Genomic DNA, 19,109 nt, shown 5'->3' on the forward strand with positions numbered 1-19,109 from the left:
ATTAAGGCTTCCTAAATGAGAACAAATTCCACCTCCTCCTTCGTCTCCGCTTTTAATTTCCCAGCAGGATTGTGCTGCCGTGGCTTTGTATCTGCACGGCAGAGGTGAAGGATGAGGATATTCATACTTTGGCTCCTTGGCCCAATTTATTTTTGGGGGGAGAGGAGGGGTCTGTATGGCTGTGTGATCTTACTCCTTCAATAAGATTTGCTCGAGTACGTTTCCTCCATTTTTGGAAGTGTTCTGCTTCTTCTCACTGTAAGCGCTGGCTGCACTAAATAATTCAAAGTCCAATCAGGTTGGATGTTTGGTTTGTTTTGAGTGGTGTGTTTATTTCTTCTGATGAACACTCGTGGTCATGAAAGGAGTTGTGTGTGGGTGGTAGGTGGCGTGAGTAAAAATCATTATTTCTGAAAGCATTTCTGAGCGTGAGGGGTGCAGGTTATGTTTTTCTTTGTTGAACATGGCATGTAGAGATGTCGAGGGTGCTCTAGCGAGTCGTTCTGCAAACATTCACGAATGTGTCTTTGTGTTTGCTCTCAGATCTCTCTGATTTTGATAATTTTACTCTATGTTAATATAAAAGACTATTTGACACAGAAAGTTGTGTCAATGGTGGTGCAAAAAAATCCTCCAGACGGGCGCCTGTTGGATTAGTGGTTTCAGAGGCTATTGTCCTCAAAGCGGACTTTCCTTCCCAATGTCATTCCCCATTCTCTCTTCCTGGTTCCCTTCTCTGTCCATCATCCTTTCTCTCTCAATGAAGACATAAAAACCCCCAAAATGACTTGGAAAAACCCCTCTTTGATGTTCTTTCTGGCAAAAGCTTTCACTGTTGTGCCGCAAAAATTACACCCTTTTGTTTCCACAATGGAAGTTTTAACAATCAATAAAGCAATTCATAACATAGGTTAGCTCCCCAAGCTAGCAGGCTCCTAGCAAGGGTTTTTCTGTCTTTGCCTCTACGTCAGTCTTTCCCTTGTTTACATATGCTAACCACTGAGAAGCTAGCAAAGTAGCATGCACTCAGAATTGGGTTACTCTCAGATGGGACACAAAATTATTGCTCTGAGGAATAAATGAGTTGCTTGTTCATGCATAATTGAAGCAAACATAAAAATTGTTCAACCCACAAAATGTCCTTACTGCTCCTTACTCTCACTGAGTCATCCAAGCTAGCAAACCAACTTTATGCTAAAAACAAGGCAAGAGTCCAGCTATCTTGTAAAATTATTTTATGGCACAGAAAATGATGATTGAGTGCATATTTCAATGTAGTTTAGAGATACAACAGATTAAACAAACAAGTATGAATCCATAAGCCCCTATAACCCTAAAGCTAATGTTCTAAGCCAACAACGTAGCAGGGCCACGTTAAGTTTTGATGTCAAAATCAGTGCATAGGAACACCAGAAATGAAACAGTATAAAAACAGTAGTGTCAAAAAAGATACAGGTATTTTAGCTGTGGCAAACTTTAAGTGTTTCAGCCAAGTCAAGCTAACCAACTGTGAGCTAACAGCATACAGAAATCTTGTGAAAATTGGCTATGACACATGTCATATGTACCAAAGAGTCTGCACAATCTCACATCTTCAAGCTTTCTCCAATTCATTCGAGCTAATACCTTTAGTGCTAACAGTACAGGATGCAATTTGAGGGCCATATATAGTCCGGGTGTAAAAAAAATTGCGTCAGAACATGATCCAGACACTTGAAATGGTTTTTAAAGAAATGATAATGTCAAAACACATACAGATAACCTACCTGTGGCTAAATGTCACTGGTGTATCCAAGCTAGCAAACCAACTGTACTGACAACACAGCTAGCATCCAGCTATCTCGTTAAAGTTAGTTATGTTACAAAACAAGTTGTTTGGGGGTATATTGCAATATATTTTAAAGCATCAACAAGTATCAAACCAAAAAGTCCCCATAACTCTACTGCTCTAAGGTTTCTCCAGTTTATTCAAGCAAATAGCCTCCGTGCTAATGATGTAGCCGCCAATTCAAAGTTGGCATGCTGGATGTTAAAATGTTTGCTTAGGAGCACAACACAATTGAAGTGGTAGAAAAAAGATAGATAAGTCATCTGCTTCAAATATTCAACTGTTTATCCAATTGCTAACATGCTAATGACACATGCTAACAACACTTTTTGGTTGAAAATCACAGTAAACATTACTTAAAACATGAGCCCAGCACCACTAACAATATTACCCAGCAAAACATTGGTCAAAAAAGAACTTTCACAGGGATCACTAGCAGCTGGATTTCCCAGATTTGTATGTGCTAGTTTTATGTGCTAGTGATACTTTTTGGTAATTTTGTTGGTTAGCTGTTGTGAAAATGGAGACAAATGTTGCTCGGACAAAACAAACATTTTAAGTGAGTCACACCAGAACTTTCAGGTTGATTTAACTCTTTTTGTGCTTGTAACTAACTTTAGCCTCGTACTCTTTAACTTTTATGATCTCAATCCACTGCTGCCTGCTATCCCACGATTCCTTGAGGAGCAGTCAACACACATCTCTTTATAATGTTAGGATCCTGTTGAAGTCGTACTCCCACATAAAGGCAGCAGTGTAAACTTTTTCACATGGTTTGGCTATGAATACAAGTGAGTGTTTCCTTAAATATGTGTGCATTTGTGTGTGTGTAATTGAACAGGAAACTGACTAAGAGTATTATTCACGGAGGGATGACAGCAGCAGTAGTGAGTACTCGTCTGTGTGCGAGAGAGAGAGATGATGTCGATTTTTTTTTGGTGAGCACGGGGGAGGTGAGAAATAGGGATGGATGGGCTGGTGTGTGTGCGTGTGTGATGACAGGTGGCGCACACACATGTGCCATCTGTAGCCTCCCAGCAGAGCCCAGAACGACTGGTCAGATGCAATTTATCAGCACTCAAATACAAAATCCAGTTATGTGTTACAAAATCTGAACATTGTAGCTTCTCCTGTGAGTGTGAGAGTGTGTTTCAGCTAGTTTTTCACATGAACTTGCTTCTCTGTGTGTGAAAATGCTGTGGCAGCATCATAAATAACAGGAAAGAGGAAGTAACAGCAGAGAGGGCATCACTGAAACCACAGTTGGAAATATTTGCTGCTCTTTTTGTGAAAGTGTAGTTTCATCTTCAGGTTTCTGTTTCATAACATCAGAATAAACCAAAGAGAGCTTCTTTTTTGTTCTGACACTCATAATCACACAGGTAGAACCACCTACACATGCACCCACACTGCAGCCTGAGCTACCTGTTGCATTTTGACAAAGTGGAGCGACTCCTGTCTGCTCAGCTGGAACAAAACACACCATCTCCATTTTATTGGCTCGATCCCTCTCCCTGTCAGCACTTAAGTGCAACAAGTTCCCACCTCTTTCCCCAGGTAGTTGAAAGCCATTCTGGGTAATGAGGGAAATTACTACATGAGGTGGAGGTAGATGAGGCCTATTGGGTGAAAAGTGGCTGTGCCAAGAAGTTCATTACAGCACTTGATCAAACTTTAACACCAGAGCAGTTTGGGCGTAATACAAGTGGAAAGTTTCCTTTTGCAGACACATGCTTCAGAGAGAGGTGAGAAATGTGGAAGAATGCTTTCATGTCTGGAGATGAAGGTGGAGAGGAGACAGCGTTTAAAGGGGAAAAAGTTGGATGGAATAAAGGTACGATGAAGGGAGAAGGTGTGACTCTGCTCTGCAGAAACACTGAGTCACTCCCTCCATGCTTCTTTACAGGTTTATGTAACAACAGCTCAAACTTCACCCTGTAAATGCTCCTGTGATGCCTTCCAGATGTGAGCTCAGAAGTCGGCCTCAGGGGGAACACAACACAACACAACACAGGGAGCGTGTTAATGAGTTGTGTAGGGGTGGAGAATGCTGAGGGAGTCTGCTTTTAGCTCCCAGCCCCTGTCGCTTTGGTAGAGGGCGGGAAAGGAATGCAGGGCTGTGTGAAAAATTCCTCATCTGTGTCTGGATCTTGTTTATTGAAAGAGGTTATCTGCCACATCCTCTGGTTTTAAATTTAGCAACAGCGGTCACTGTTGTGGTCACCTTGCTTTATACCGTATCAATTATCAGTAATGGAATTATGTGGGCGATAAAAAGACATCCTCAGAGTTTTTCATGGATTTTCTCTAATTAATGTGATTTATTTTTATCTATAAGCTTCTGTAGGCGTTACTCTTTTCTTTCGTAAATAGCCAGTGTGGAAAAAATGCTTTTGCTACCACCCACTGCTTTTAATACATCATGCCTCCTCCTTTATAAAAAAATAATGTCACTTAATGTCCACTTGCATGAGATTCATTTATCTCTGTGGAATGCAGAAGGTGCAATGTGTGACAAGAAATGTGTAGTTTTCGGGCTTTTCAAGAGAAAAAAAATGTTTGAACTATGACCACTATTGTGTTCAGCAATGTGTAGTTTCAATGCAGATGTGTAGCTCTGCAGCTACCCATAAGGAATTTGAGCCCAGCCCACAGTTGAGTTGATAGTTGCAACAAATCAATTCTTGATACACCCCCCACACCCTGCGTACTGGTCATTTGTTATCATAGGCCCCGTTTGCGCAACAGTGTTTCATCTGAAAATGCTAAAATGCAGTGAAAAAAATTGCTGCAGTAAGTATGCCAGGCCTGTAGTCGGAGCTATAACTGTTTTGTCCAGATGCCGCTTTTGGTAGATCTCCTCTGAAGTGGCGTTGGGCCGATCATCTGGTGTATTCGCGAATGCTAAATGCAGAAGTGGAGCAACAGATGCACATTTTGTTGAAATACAGTCAGCAGACTCAGCAAATTGAGCAATACAAGCACAACACGTTAGACCGCAATGGTCGAAACAGCGGTACTGTTGTAATGTTGTATGCGCAAAGTGGAAGTGATGTCAGCATTTCCACTAAAAAACGCCGGCTTGCTGTTTATATGGCAGCGGTGTCGGCAGCGTTTCAGAAAAACTCGGCTCTGGAGGCCGTTTTCATAAGTTTGCATTTAAGGAAGCTTAAACACTGTTTCCATGTAAACGCGAGGCTGAAATGCAACAACACTTTGCGTTTCACCCTTTAACCATTGTCATGTAAACAGCCCCTAAAATTAGAGCTTCATAGCTCTCCACAAGATTTTAAGTGCGTGGGAAAACTAACAGTAAAAGTCTGGACAAAAGTGGGAAGAATATTTTGAGTGTTTGAATTGTTGCTCTTTATTCATCCCATATTAGGGAAATTTACAGTAATTTAACAACAAAGTGTATTTTCCAAACATTACGATAAGTATATATGAAATATGGATAAAATCAGAGAATATTTGGGTGTGTAATGCATGTGTGAACAGGACTGTAGATACATCATCATAACTTCACTGATGCCAAGTTGTCTTCACCAGTACCATTTGTATTCACACATCAGCATCTCACAGGAAGTCTGTATAAAGTTGCTGTTTGTGTTTTTCACACTCATCAGAATTTTTCAGGTTTGTGCATGTACGAACAGAGTTTGACTTTTAGATGTTTTCCTGTGAGGCAGAGCCCAGGGTAAATTGCTTAATTATTAAGGGCAACCTTGATGAGCATGCCTGCATTATTAACACCTCCTGTGATGAAGAGGCTGAACTTCGAAAACCAAGAAGCAAATGTTTTCTCTATCCAGTGAAAATTGCAGCCTTGGGTGAAGAAACTCAATAGATTTGATACTTAGGAGGATTTTTCTAATTCAAACAGCTCATTTAAAAACTTCCATGAGACAGAGCAATTATTCTGCTGTTTGAAGGTGTCAGTGTCGGAGTTATAAATCCTCTTAAATTCCTCCACATGCACGCAGCAGAGCTGTTATACTTTCTCTGACCTTCTTCTGCACTTTCTGCTACTCGTCACTCGCTAACGCTGACATTTAGCCCACTTGCACTTACTGTTGTGTACATCCACTGTGGGTGAGAGGGCCAGCTAATAGCATAAAATGTTAATTTTAAACGTCTGCTGTTGGGCTCCCAGATGGAATGGCGATGGTTTCGCCCTTGAGCAAGGCATTTGTTCCGGACAGCTGGCTTTGGAGGGCGTTTGGAGTAGCCGGTGTGGTTAATGAGTGATGTGAGGGGATGGAGAGGAGGCTGCAGGGCTGCAGACTGAGAGCCTCTCTAACTAGAGTGTGAAGAGACAGAGCCACTTCATTAAACGGCCTGTCTCGGTAAACACCGACTGCCTCCAGGACTGGCTGCAGTGAGTGAGTGCAGCCATCTGCATGTACACACAAACACACACACACGCACAAATGCACACATTGTTTCCCTGCATCTCTCTCCCTGTGGCTTTATTTTATGAGCTCCTGTAAGACATTGAGGGAGGAGAGGGAGGGGGAGTCTGATGCTATGAATAAAAGTGCCATCACCTAAATATCACCGTCGGCTCTGAGACTTTACAAGTGCGTACTTAAGTCCTTTCCTCTGCGGGCATGTAAAGCTTTCTGCGAACACATGGAGGAAAAGACCGAGAGACGTAGACGCATGGAGTCAGAGATGGAGAAAACAGATTTCTGTTCTCCTCCGGCTGAAAAACCTTGATTCAAACATGGAAAACATTGTTTATCCCTTTAGCTGTCAGCACTGCTGATACGAAATATCTGCAAACAGACCTGCCTGAAAACTACTGGATGTCAGACTGTGTGGTGCCTTGCCAAATGCTCCTTTACATATTAATATTGCTCAGTTATGATGTTAGATATTCACATTCAGAGATGTAACATGCAGGTTGAAGTGTGTTAGCCGATGTCAGGATGTTTGGAATAAGTTAAGGTCTCAACTGATAAAAGTATTTCATGATACACATTTTGAAAGAGCTTTATTTCAGCATTTTGATCCTCTTACTCTCCGTATGAGGAGGATCAATTCAGGATAATGACTTCCTAACAAACACAGAGAAGTCTGAAAATTCATTCAAACATCAAACCAAGTGATTAAGCCTGAAATTTTATGTTTTATTGTAAGACTGACAAAGAATTTGAAAACATTTTTTTTTCTTAAGCTCCTTTAAATGACCATAATGAAATTGCCAACGTATAATCTGAAATCTCATAGGCTTGCAGCTTGTATGTGCCATGACCTGTCTTTCTGACTTAAAGGCAAACATAGCACACTCAATGGAGGTTGCAGACAAAGTCAATCATAAATAAAATGCAGAAAAATTAACAAACTTTGAAAGTAAAGGTAATTTAAATGATGCAAATAAAAACAAGCCGAGGCAGCTTTTTTTTAAACAAGACGTTACATACACAAGGTTGTGCTTTCCATTAAAACCAGCATTCATTGGTCAAACATTTGAAGCATTAAAATATTAAGAAAATAAGATTAAATAGATTGAAAAATGTGCAGGAAAATAAAAAAAGAAAGAAAACTAAAATATTTAATTTCCTGTGAAGCCACATCTCACTCTTTTAGCAGTGTTGCATGAAGTTCATCAAATCAGTAGCAGGTCACATGTATGAAAAGGTGAAGTGTTGTGTATAAACTCAGTCAGAGGTCAGTGAGAGCGTGATGCATTTATGACCATGTGCATCCAGGAAACCAAAACGCTTAGCTGTTAATATCCCTGCCTGCAGCTTGTCTTTGGCCTCGTCTTCTGAGCAGTGTTGCTCAAAACCTTCAAGTATTGCATCACTCCTGTGCAGAGAGGATTAATACATGACTTTGTCAGTGCTGTCTTTACCAGTTGTTTTAAAGTAGAGTGGCTAGATTGATTCTGTATGCAAACTCAACACTGTGTGTGAGCAAAGTTTTGAATCAGTGTATTGTGGTGCTGATGCATCTTTGCATTGTCACCCATTCAATTTTTGCAACTTCTATTCCATAATAATGTTTAATTCTTCTAATTTTATCACGTTTTTGAATGATGTCAAGTAAAAATAAAACCTAATGATTTGAATGGTTTTGGATGGATCATCTCTCCCTGTCCCATCCCACTCCCACAGAAAATAATCCTGTCCAGCCCCACTCCTATTCAGAATGTCTCCCACTCCTGTACTGCTCCTTATTTTTTTCTTCTTTTAGTTTTTAGGCTACATATTGAATTTGATTTTATTTCTCCCCATTCTTTTCTAAAATAATGTTGGCTTCTGGGAAGTGTAGTTATTTTCACATACATTACAGAGTAGGCTTATTGGAAATAAACTACAAAATGGCCGTGCATGTCAAATATTGTATTTCATCTTCCTGATAGGTTTTTGCTCCTGTGTGCTCCTGTCAACTTTTAATCCTGTGCCATCCCAATCGTAATTAATAGTGAAGTTGACGTCCCAATACGTCCTACAGTATAGATCAGGGAAAGGCAACCTAAGGCACAGGTGCCATAGCTGGCACGTGAGGCTATTTATGTTGGCACCCAGAGAATAATTACAATGAGACAGAGGACAAAATAAACAAAAAAAATACTAAAACTATAGTGTTTTATTCTTTTTAACACTTCAAAAGAAATTAAACACACTTTAAATGTCCTTACGTAAAAATTTAACAACATTACATAAAAAATTTAAATCATAATGTTACAGGTACGTGAATGTGTCCTGCAAGTAGGGAAGGGATTATGGATATATTGCCAGAGTTAGCCAGAGATCAAGTGATATGCACCCTTTGCTGTGACAGGAGACTTACCTATCAACTGCTGATGATTTTATGAAAGAAGCAAGTATTGGCACTTTGGGCACGAGTGCATTTTAAAGAGGCTCGAGTCATGGAAAAGGTTGCCTACCCCTGGTATAGATCTTTCAGTTTCTGGTTGGGACTCTTTGTTTATCTTCTGCACCTTCTTAAGGTCCAAGAAACCGCTGAAGATTCACGGAAGAGTCAGCACATATTCTTATCTGTTCACATCAGACACATATCTGATGTAACAGCGCCGTCTGTCTACCTCTTCCTCATGTGTCCACTGTTGACCCACACAATTGAGATGTCTGTGAGAAAACCTCATTTCCCACGTTTAGCTCATGAAGAGACATCATCCAACCAGCTTTTTGTCTGCACGCTAACGTTATTAGCCGTGAGAAGAATCAGCGGTTAGCAGCTAAATTCCTGGAGTCTGGGACGAGCCGACTGTCCGAGCTGCAGGATGATGAAGTTTGCCCCAGTGTGGGAAAAGCGCAGGTTCTTTTTCCACAGCCGAGATGTTAACCCAGAGAGCACAGATATTAATCAGGCTCCAGGTCAGGAGGCCTGTCTCTGTGTTGGTACCTCTGCATGCTCTCATTAGACATACATTCCTCTGATTCCTCACAGTCTTACCTTACAGCGGTCACTGCTGAGCACTATCCGGATACTCACCTTAGAAAAACCTTGCTCTCCTGTCAGAGAGGTCAGAGGTCAGGTTCTGTTTCAAAACACAGACCCCAGAGCGGGAGGATGTTCTGTCAGACTGAAGGACAGCAGCTGATACAGAAACTCAGGTCCAGGTTCTCTGTTTCTCACTTTTCCTGTGGAGGTTGTTTCCACAGCTGGCTAGAGGAGGTAGAGGTTTCTTGTATCATATAACATGTTCTGTATAATGTGCTTTATTTGTGTAGCTCTTATCAAAACAGCCACAAAGTGCTTTCAGACTGTACGGCAGTAACAAAAGACAAATGTGGAAACCTGAGGCTATCAGATGTGGTAGTCATGGTCAAAGAATGCCAGCGAAACATTTTAAAGCAGATATATGAGCACTGTGAACTCAAATGTGTGATGTAAATGTAGATTTATGCTTTCTGTGTAAGTTGTTCCAGAGGCTTAAACCCAAACCACATCCAGTTGATTTCCAGAGAGGGTTTCTTTGTGTCAGAGGGGAAATCTGGGGCAGAAAAGATTATCTCTGATGAATCTTTACAATCTGATGTGGTGTAGTGTGTAAAGTCCTCGACAGGTTTTTCAGTGTGTAACGTAAACAGACATCCAGCAGTCACACATAAGTGACTCTGCTCTCCAGACAGCAGGGATGTTACAGAATTGACCGCATGTTGTTGCAGCTAACACAACAACAGAAGGAGAAAATAACTCAGAGACTGATGATGAGTAAGTTTAAACATGACAGGAAGAAAACAAAGACAGCGAGCACACTGCAGGGAAATAATTCAACGCACCGGGGAAGTGACGTTTCCAGCAGACATCAGTCTGATGAAGAGAAAGTCTGCTACCCTGATGTTTTTAGTCACCATGAATATCTGAGCCCTGCATTTAAACTCACCCGTTAGTTGTTATGTTAACATTAAAGAGGGGGTAGTATGTATTCCCTTATTTTAAAGATGGATATAAAGTGACAATACTGAATGTATGTCATGAGACGTGAAATGATGAGGTCATCTCCTAACTAGTTCACAAAGTGTTTGAAGGGCCTCAAACACCAAGGTCTGCCCCTCATAGGCTTCCATCTGTCTGGCCAATGACAACGAAGGGAGTTTGTAGAGTTGGGGGAGCCTTAAAGAGACAGCAGCCTAAAAGAAGCATTTCAGAAGTTTCAATTAGGGTGATGCTAAAACATCAGTGTGAGAAAAAAAGCTTTTTTTCAAAGATATAAATCATGTAAAACTACTATAGAGGTACCAGAGTGAGCCTAAAAATGGCAGAATACCCCCTCTTTAAGCATTTTTATTCCGATTATTTTTGGCCATACCTGCCAACACTCCCATTTCCTGCATGCGTCTCCCGATTAGTAATTTCTCCTGAATTTTCATGTTGATACCATAACATAGAGGGAATGTTACTAGACCTTCCTTAATTTTGGGGGTTCAGTGATCGGCCCATCGGCCCATCAGCCCATCAGCCCATCGACCTAAAACTCAGGACACTTTGTTTAAGTTAAAACATAAAGATTTTATTGTTTCACAGGTATTGTACAATGACAGTCAGTTATAAAAAAATAAAAAAGTAAAAATTTGTATCGGCCCAAATCAGTATTGGCAGGTCAGGCTTCTTAAAGATCATTGATCGGCCAGAAATATTGGGTTCAATGCACCCCTAAATGTTATGGCAGCTGAGTTATTTTGTGTTTGAGAAATACAAGGCTCAGTGAATGCATCACCTGCGATCAGCAGGTTCAGCAGCCAACATCTGTGTGTTGAGTGTTTTCTGAGACAGTTGTGGGATCCACTTGTTTAAGAATTGAATAGAGAGCCAAGGGTGAACCGTTGACATCAAAACGAGGATTTAGTCTCAGGGTCTCTTTTGCAGATGCTACAAGACAAATTGGAGGCCCATTCATAAATACTGTGTAGGATGTGTGTCCTTAGACCTGGCAATCTCATATGGCAGCTACAAGCATCTGCAGAGGTCAAAATGCATGTTGACTCCTGCTTTGTCAAAGTCTAATGTTGGCAGGTATGTTTTTGGTGCATGTAAACATAGCATTTGATTCATAGCCTTTTCTATCTGGTGCTGTTAGTCCAACACCACCAAAGGAGTCAGAGGATAAATCTAAAGGATTGTAAAATGATTGAAAAGTTAAGACATGGAGAAAAAACATTGTTTGCCTCTCAGTCTCACCCTGTGGTTTGTGTTTGGAGCTTCCGTAGCTGTATTTCTTGGCTTCTGTTTCCAAAACCAAGCATGGACTGAAAAATCTGATCAAATCCTTCCTTCATTTTCTTAAAAGATTTGTTTTTCTTCCTCCACCAAGTATTAAAATCCAACAAGCTGTAGAAGAGGGGGCATGAGCCTTGGATTGTACTGACCTCAGCTTTTGCAGAAGAAGCGTGCAAACTCTGATCCAGAGAGAAAGAATTAAAGTTAGAGACCATCTGAGTGACGACACTTAGTCAGGCTTTCGTGTCCTTTTTATTGGCCCTGAGAGGATCTGTGAATCGACTTTGCTTCTCAGCGTGCATTCTCACGCACATGTGAGATGTGAATCCTCAACAGGCTCTGTGATTCAATCAGCTACAGTGAAGAGGAGGAGGAGGAGGAGGAGGGTGTTAATCCAGGAACACACACTTACATGCATGCTTGTATTGGCACAACACTTTTGAGCAACTTGAACTTCTGTGAATTCCTGCGAAAGGTTGCATGAAAGCAGCGAATAATCGAGTAGAGATGCCACACATGAACGGAGTGCACACTTGAGATGTTGTGAAGTGGACAGAGGGTGGACAGGGAGGTGTGTGCTGCTAAAAGATGAGGTGCTGCAGCGGCAGTGGGAGGTCCACACAGACAGCAGAGACTGATGAAGTCTCTCCGAGCGCTCAGTAGGATCCTCACATCCTCCCTGCCTGGTGTTCATATTTCCATCACTGCCTCTGTCTCTGCTTTCTCACAGTTATAAAAACTGTAGCCTTTCTTGCTTCAAACCTGAGGTATTTTCTTCCTCTCCCAACATATCCTGGAAACAGAGCAGCTGTTTTCTTATCACTGTGGTGAGAAAACATGCTCACAAAGTCGTTATTCACTTCAGATGTGGGGTAGTGGAAACGTGGAGGAGAAAATGTGGTCGGATATCTCACTCGTGGGGAAAGATATGATCTTCTCAGAATGTGCACTGGAGCTGCAGGCACGCAGATCATCTTTATCCTCAGATATCTCAGTCATGTTCTGCAAGATTAAATGTTCCTCAAGCTCTCTCAAACTACCCCTGACGTACATAAGCCTGCTGAGATAATCAACTAAATATTGATCTTTTCAGCGCGCATAGGATGGCAGATGTAAAGCTGCCGTAGATCCCTCAACAAACATTGAATAATTCAGTTTACAGCAGCTGTTTGGGAGATGCTGTGCTGATCTGCTCAAATTTGCTGCCGCAGCAAAGAAATCTTCCATCAGTCTTTGCAGGCAGCTGTCAGTTTCAGTCCCACAGCGGCAGCAGAAGCAGCAGCAGCTATAAAGACATGAAGACCAAACAAAGCAGATCAGACGAGGTATTTTGGGGAAAACGCCTCAGGAAGCAGTCAGAGTCAATGGGTGTGTCGGAGAGGGTGACGTTCATTGTTGTGGTTTCACATGATGGGTGTGGCTTTGCAGAGTATGTGGAGGAGAATGATAAAAATTAAGAAATAAAATTTGTCTTAAAGTCTGTCTCTATAAGTGTCACAACATTCAAACAGGGAAACTGTTTGCTTCAGTGCCTACAATAATCATCAAGTTTCAACACCTCTGAAACACTGCAAAAAAATAAAATCTGTAACATTTAGCTTTAGAGGTCTGCAAATTTCATCACACTTAGGTAATAATTAGACAAAGTTTTTTCTTACTTCTTTGAAACTAGTACATAACTTCTTTAAAATAATGTCCAAATTTATTGTCTCAAGTCACAATTGGTAGATTAATGGGTTTTTTTTTTCATTTTTTCAAACAAATTATTTGCAATTAAATCACAACCCACCACAAAATGTTTTTAGTAGTAAGTATCCCAACTCTTCTACTATTTCCAGAGGAGCAGGTGATAAATAGCTGCTTAGTTCTTGAACACAGAAGTTAGGTTCATTGTTTCCTCTGATAACTACCTTTGAAATGTTAAGTGAATGATTCAATTTCCCATTAAGCAGTTGATAGTTTGCTATTTGTTTTTTTTAATTTCACCAAGTTTTTTTGTACCCAGTTTGTTGATATGCAAAATTGAGATCAGATGCAAAATGATAAACTTTTATGATTAGGCCTATAATGTTTTACATGATACAACTGAAGGCTTCAGATGTGATTTTCACCAAGAGTGGGGTTGTAAATCAGCCTTATCTGATTGTGATAGACACTGAGAGTACAGGCGCACTGCAAAACAGAATCTGGACAGAAGTTATGTGATGATTTTCACCAAATCCTCATGAAACTTCAGAGGTAATTTCAAAGAAATAAGAAAAAACTTTGTCTAACTATTACCTTGGTGGGATGAAATTTGTAGACCTCTAAAGGAAAGCGTTACCCTAAAATCTTATCAAGTGTTCTTGTTTTATTTTAAGTGAAAGTTGTCTGATTACACTTGATATGGGCCACATTCAAGTGATCCGTCCAGGAAAAAGTCTTGTTTTAAGTAATTCAAAGACTAAAATAAGGTCTGAATTGCTTGTAACGAGTAAAAAATATCTGCCAATGGGATAAAAAAAATTTGCTCGAAACTGGAATAATGTCTTTCTCTTGATCAATTGGCAGATTTTTACTTGTTTCAAGCAATTCAGACCTCATTTTTGTCTTTAAAAAACTTGAAATAAGACGTTTTCGTGGACTGATCAGGTGACTGTGGCTCATACCAAGTCTAAAAAGACATTTTTTACTGAAAATAAGACAAAAACAAAAAAACACAGATTTCAGTCTTTTGCTGTGAAACATGCGCTCCTGTGTCTAAAAATGTCTAAAACTGAGCCTTACTTCTGTTCTCTTTAAGCCTTTCCTCTCTTTTCCCCACCTGCAGATATGACTATGTCGAGGTTTACAACGGCGGGGACGAGCAGTCGCCCATGTTGGGAAAATTCTGCGGGAAGATCGCGCCCTCTCCCATCATCTCCAGCGGCAGCCAGCTCCTCATCAAGTTCGTCTCCGACTATGAGACACACGGAGCGGGATTCTCGGTCCGCTATGAGGTCTTCAAGACAGGTGTGTAGTCTGTGTTTTCATGGTGTGACCGATGTAGCTCCATGAGCTGGACACAGGCTGAGCTGATTGTATCTCACTTTGCTCAGTGTGATGAATCGCCTCATTGAAAACAGTTCATTTAGATTCAATCGTAGGTTTCTTCTGGTTCGTGGTGCAGGTTTTGAATCAATGTGGAGCATTGCCTTCTTTCGGATGATGATAAATATGCTGCTTTGTATGCCTTTGTACTATTTGACAAATTAAAGCAAGTCACTGGGCAGTGCTGGTTCACCAGAAGACACCAAAAATGATGAAATCCTTGAAGAAGACCAGTGTAATCTAGTACAGAACTTGGTCCCCTGGGAGGAGGTCTACCTCACTCACTGGGTTTTATAGCTCTTTTATGGTTTGTCACCTCACTTTCAAAAGATTTGTGTCCCTGACACCAGAGAGCTGCATTAGCTTCTATTTGTGTTTGTATTACAACATGAAGAGGTCGTGGTCACTGAAGTTAATTCTCTGAGACTGCATGGCTGTTTCTGTCGTTGACAACATTACTGCTTCAGATTGACCTCATGGTTCAGCGGAAGTCCAGCACACTGTCAGGCTGCAGGCAGAGTTGAAAAAGGATAATGAAGTTGCTTTATATATAAATTGATGTAGGTCATCAGCCTCAAGCACTCAAATCTTCCTCTACCCCATTTTCCCAGCTCATTATTGTTACAGCAGATGTTCGTTCATCACCAAGTCTGGATCTGCTGCTGGTTTCTGACAATTGAAGGGAAGTTTTTCTTCGCCACTGATGCTGAATGTTGAATCATAGTGGATCCATGTTGATGTCACAGAATAGTAAAACAAAGAGTGCAGTGTCGACTTGATCTTTGGGTTAATTGAAGTTTGTTGGTAGATAAAATGGTTTGTTTGGTGGTTGGTTTGATCATTGGCTCCTTGGTTGGTTAGTTTGTTGTCTGTTTGATATTTTGATGTCCACTCTTTAAAATAAGGTTAACAATCTCACCCTGTCAAGATTATCAACCACTGGTAACAAACAAATACTAACCCTGACCATAAAATATCCCATAACTGTGCAATGAAAAATTTGTATTGACATTCCAGGTACTAACTGCTAGTTTCCACTTAGACTGTAAAAGACATGGGTGTAGCCTTAAGCCGCATTTCCACCAAGCAGTCCTGTTCGGTTTAGTACGGTTTGGCACGGTTTGGTACAGTTAAGCCTGATCCCGTTTGCGCTTCCACAGCAAACTGTCCCCTCTCGTGTTAGGCGGCATGTAAGCTGGATGCTGAGAGCCACAGTTCTTAAACAATAGCATGACGCCATAGCAGCACGCCACAGTTTACCCTGATAATAAATCCAACGAAATAGAAAAATGCGACAAAGTGAACAAAGAGCATAGATGGAAGACATCCAGTATTTCGTCCTCTCTGTGATTGGCATGTAGCTCTTTGATACAAAGTGCAATCAAGCTTTGTTTCAGAGAAGTCTGTGTCAGGAGAAATACAGCCGCTGTCGGGGTAAGTGATGAATTTTTCGACCAATCAATGGTCTGCAGTTTTGTAGCTTTACCTTCCGAGAGCGGATCGATTCAGTCTGGCACCCATGAGAAAGGGTCCCAAAAAGTGGTATGGCTTGTCTCGGTTATTTGGGGGATCAGTCCCGGGATAAGTCGGTGGAAATGCCACAAAATGCGCACTGTACCGAGACGAACCGAACCGGACTGCTTGGTGGAAATGCGGCTTTAGTGGCATAACCAAGGGTGTTATGGTGGCTGTTGAAAATGCTGCCATCTCGAGTTGTGTTGACCTTTAGTGTCCTGAAACTTACTGGTTACCTCAACCCCTGTCATAAATTGTCGAGTTATGGAGAAGTTCATCCCTGTACAGTCATAACAAATATGCATACAAGTCATATGGTCAAAAACAATTTTTGAATCAGTGTATGAAACATATTTGAACTCACCTTGAAAACTAACATTTCGATATGGGGACTGTCTTGTTTTTTGGAGCCAGACTCAAGTAAAAAAAATTAGGAACTTTAATTCTCAGCACTTCTGGATTGGCTTCATATTTTGGGTTGGTTTACCTCAAAATCAAACGTTTTTTCATCTGTTGGAGGTCTTGATTTCAGGTTTTTGAAATACTGGACCTAGTGCTGGGGCTTATATTACATTTTCATAACCCAACCTTTCTGTCCCCTGTGAACATGGTTATCATAGCTGAAAGAAATAAAAGAAAAAGACTCTGAAATTGGACGATGATGAAAGGAAAATCTGAATCTTTTGGTTTTGAAGAGAAACACCATTCTGCTGTTTTCTTAACCCGGTTAACAGTAAGTTAAAATAACCTTCAGTAGAGTGTAAATAGAAATGTCCAAAGTTGTCCCAGATAGCCTGATCTGAACTCTGGTGCTCTGACCCTGAAGCTACAAGTTAAACAAACTCAAAGACCCAGAATTCCATTGGAGGAACAGTGAGTCTCTGCAGGAGCAGGATACGAGCAGGATAGACCCACATAAACAGCCCCTGCCCAGGAAGGAACCTTGCTCTCGTGTCCTACATTTGTATTTGCTCTTCTCTCATGGGTCCACTTGAGTTGCCGCCAAACAGCGAGTCTCCTGTGAGCACATCAGGTTCCGCCAATGGAGATAAAAAGGGGACGTGTGCCTACGTGAGGCCCCTCTTCTTCTTCTCCTCCCTTTTTTTGTTTGCACCCTTGAGAGAATCAACCATTCACAGAGTCACAGGATCCAAGAATAACTATCCCCAGGTGGACCTGTGTTGATAAGTGCTGTGCTGTAACATGATAAATGGATCATGGAGTGCGGTTTTTGCTCTTAAATGAGGAGTAGTATGAGCAGGATTAGAGCTCCTCCAGGCTTCGCTCTGCAGCCTGTTTGCTTCAAACTACAATGCAAGGCCCGACTTCTGATACACCTTTCAAATCTAACTTTATCGACTGTAATTTCAGGGTGCGGAGTGGAGCGCTGACTGATGAGTGACAGGATGTTATTAGAAAGTCAGAGTAATAAATCCTTCAAAGTAGGTCAGCAGAGTGTCAGCTTAGAGGAAGTGTAGCTACAGAAATGAGTAAAGTCATAATCACATTGGGACATAATGTAGAGTCATGGTGACATTTGCAGCTTTTTCCAACTTTGGATCATTTGTAATGGATGATTGTGCTGGTGCTGGTGTTTAATAGTGCAACGATAAATGAGCAATTCAATGAATTAGAAATAATTCGAATGATAACAGTTCCTCGGGTGCTAATTTGCCAAATATATGAAGCCCAGTGTAAGTTGAGCTGACATTTAATGAGGATGTAAAAACTGCACGATGTGGTTCAGATAAATGTTGCTATTTGGGTTAAGAAGTAGTTAATGCATTCATTGGGAAAGTTGTGTCACATGATGAACTTTGAATAATGTGATCCAAGTGTTTGTTCCAGTAAGTCAAGTCATGGTGACACATGGATTTCTTCATATGCGGGCTTAGAGCAGTCACTCTCTCATGACCTGCAGCTCATTCAAAACCCTGCTCCTCACCTCCTGAAGGGAAAGAACAGTGTACACATCAAGGGATGTGCCAATCCAAGCCTGGTATTGTATATCTGTCTGATACAAGCTTAAAAAGTAAGATTAGATATGGGTGACAAAGATCCGATTCAAAGGACAGATCTATTCAACTCAGCTCTACGCTCATCTTGTGTTTACAACAACCTACTTAGAATACATCGAGTTTAATTTCTCATTTATCCACTGCTGAGGTTTGAGCCCTTTGCAGACCGGACACATATTTTTGGCGCCAATTTTTAGGTCAGGGGTGGCCAACCAGTCAGAGACCAAGAGCTACAAAAAATACAGTGGTACTACAAAGAGCCCCAGCAAAAACGCACTTCCTGTCACAAAAAAACTAAATGACATAAAACTTTCAAAGCGACATTTACTGTGTTTGTAAGTGTGTTTCGATTCCTTATTGGGGCCGTGTCAAAGACAAATTTCTGTTTTTACTGCAGAAGACATAAAGTTCCATCTATCCAGATAGCTATGAGCACATTAGCGATGTAGAGAAAAGAAACTGAAACTTAAGTATCAATCTCATCACCTAAGTATTGATCAGTACTGATCACAACGTTGGCATTAATATATCATTATTTCAGATTGATTGGCACACCACTACTCATGACAATATAATTTTTTTTTTTTTTTAATGAATGGATCAAACAACCGCTTGTGGCTCGTGAGCCGCCGGTTGGCCACCCCTGATTTAGGTCATTGCTTAATTTTTTTAACCTACCGTTTTTCAATGCAAGTTCACACACCAGTAACGTTATTTCACTCGCTAAAATGTGGCTTTTTCTCAATTTTTCCAAAGTTTTGCTTGTGACAAGTACACATCCAGCCAATCAAAACACTTGTTGACACGTCACATACCAAAACATTCAATATGGCCAACCGCTTGATTGCGTTTGTGTCCTAGCACCCTTGACGACTAAAGACATAAAAACTACAAGGAACAAGACAACCATTATTAAGACAATGTTTGGAGGAGAATAGATGCAGACATTGAAACTGATGGCTCCAATTTTTTCACAATTTTAT

The 19,109-nt window shown here is 40.9% G+C and overlaps 1 protein-coding gene across 1 annotated transcript in view; it reads left to right on the forward strand.

Moving 5' to 3' along the window:
• Nucleotides 1–19,109, forward strand: part of LOC141804136 (neuropilin-1a-like) — a 115,100-nt gene that overhangs the window by 20,528 nt on the left and 75,463 nt on the right. The window contains exon 3 of the mRNA XM_074688433.1: nucleotides 14,334–14,515. Coding sequence (XP_074544534.1) covers nucleotides 14,334–14,515 — 182 coding nt within the window. The remainder of the gene's footprint in view (nucleotides 1–14,333; nucleotides 14,516–19,109) is intronic.

The sequence above is a fragment of the Halichoeres trimaculatus genome, unplaced genomic scaffold, assembly GCF_033239565.1.
Source record: "Halichoeres trimaculatus isolate MK-OKI-2021-1 unplaced genomic scaffold, fHalTri1.1 fHalTri1_scaffold_15, whole genome shotgun sequence".
Taxonomy (NCBI): Eukaryota; Metazoa; Chordata; class Actinopteri; order Labriformes; family Labridae; genus Halichoeres; species Halichoeres trimaculatus.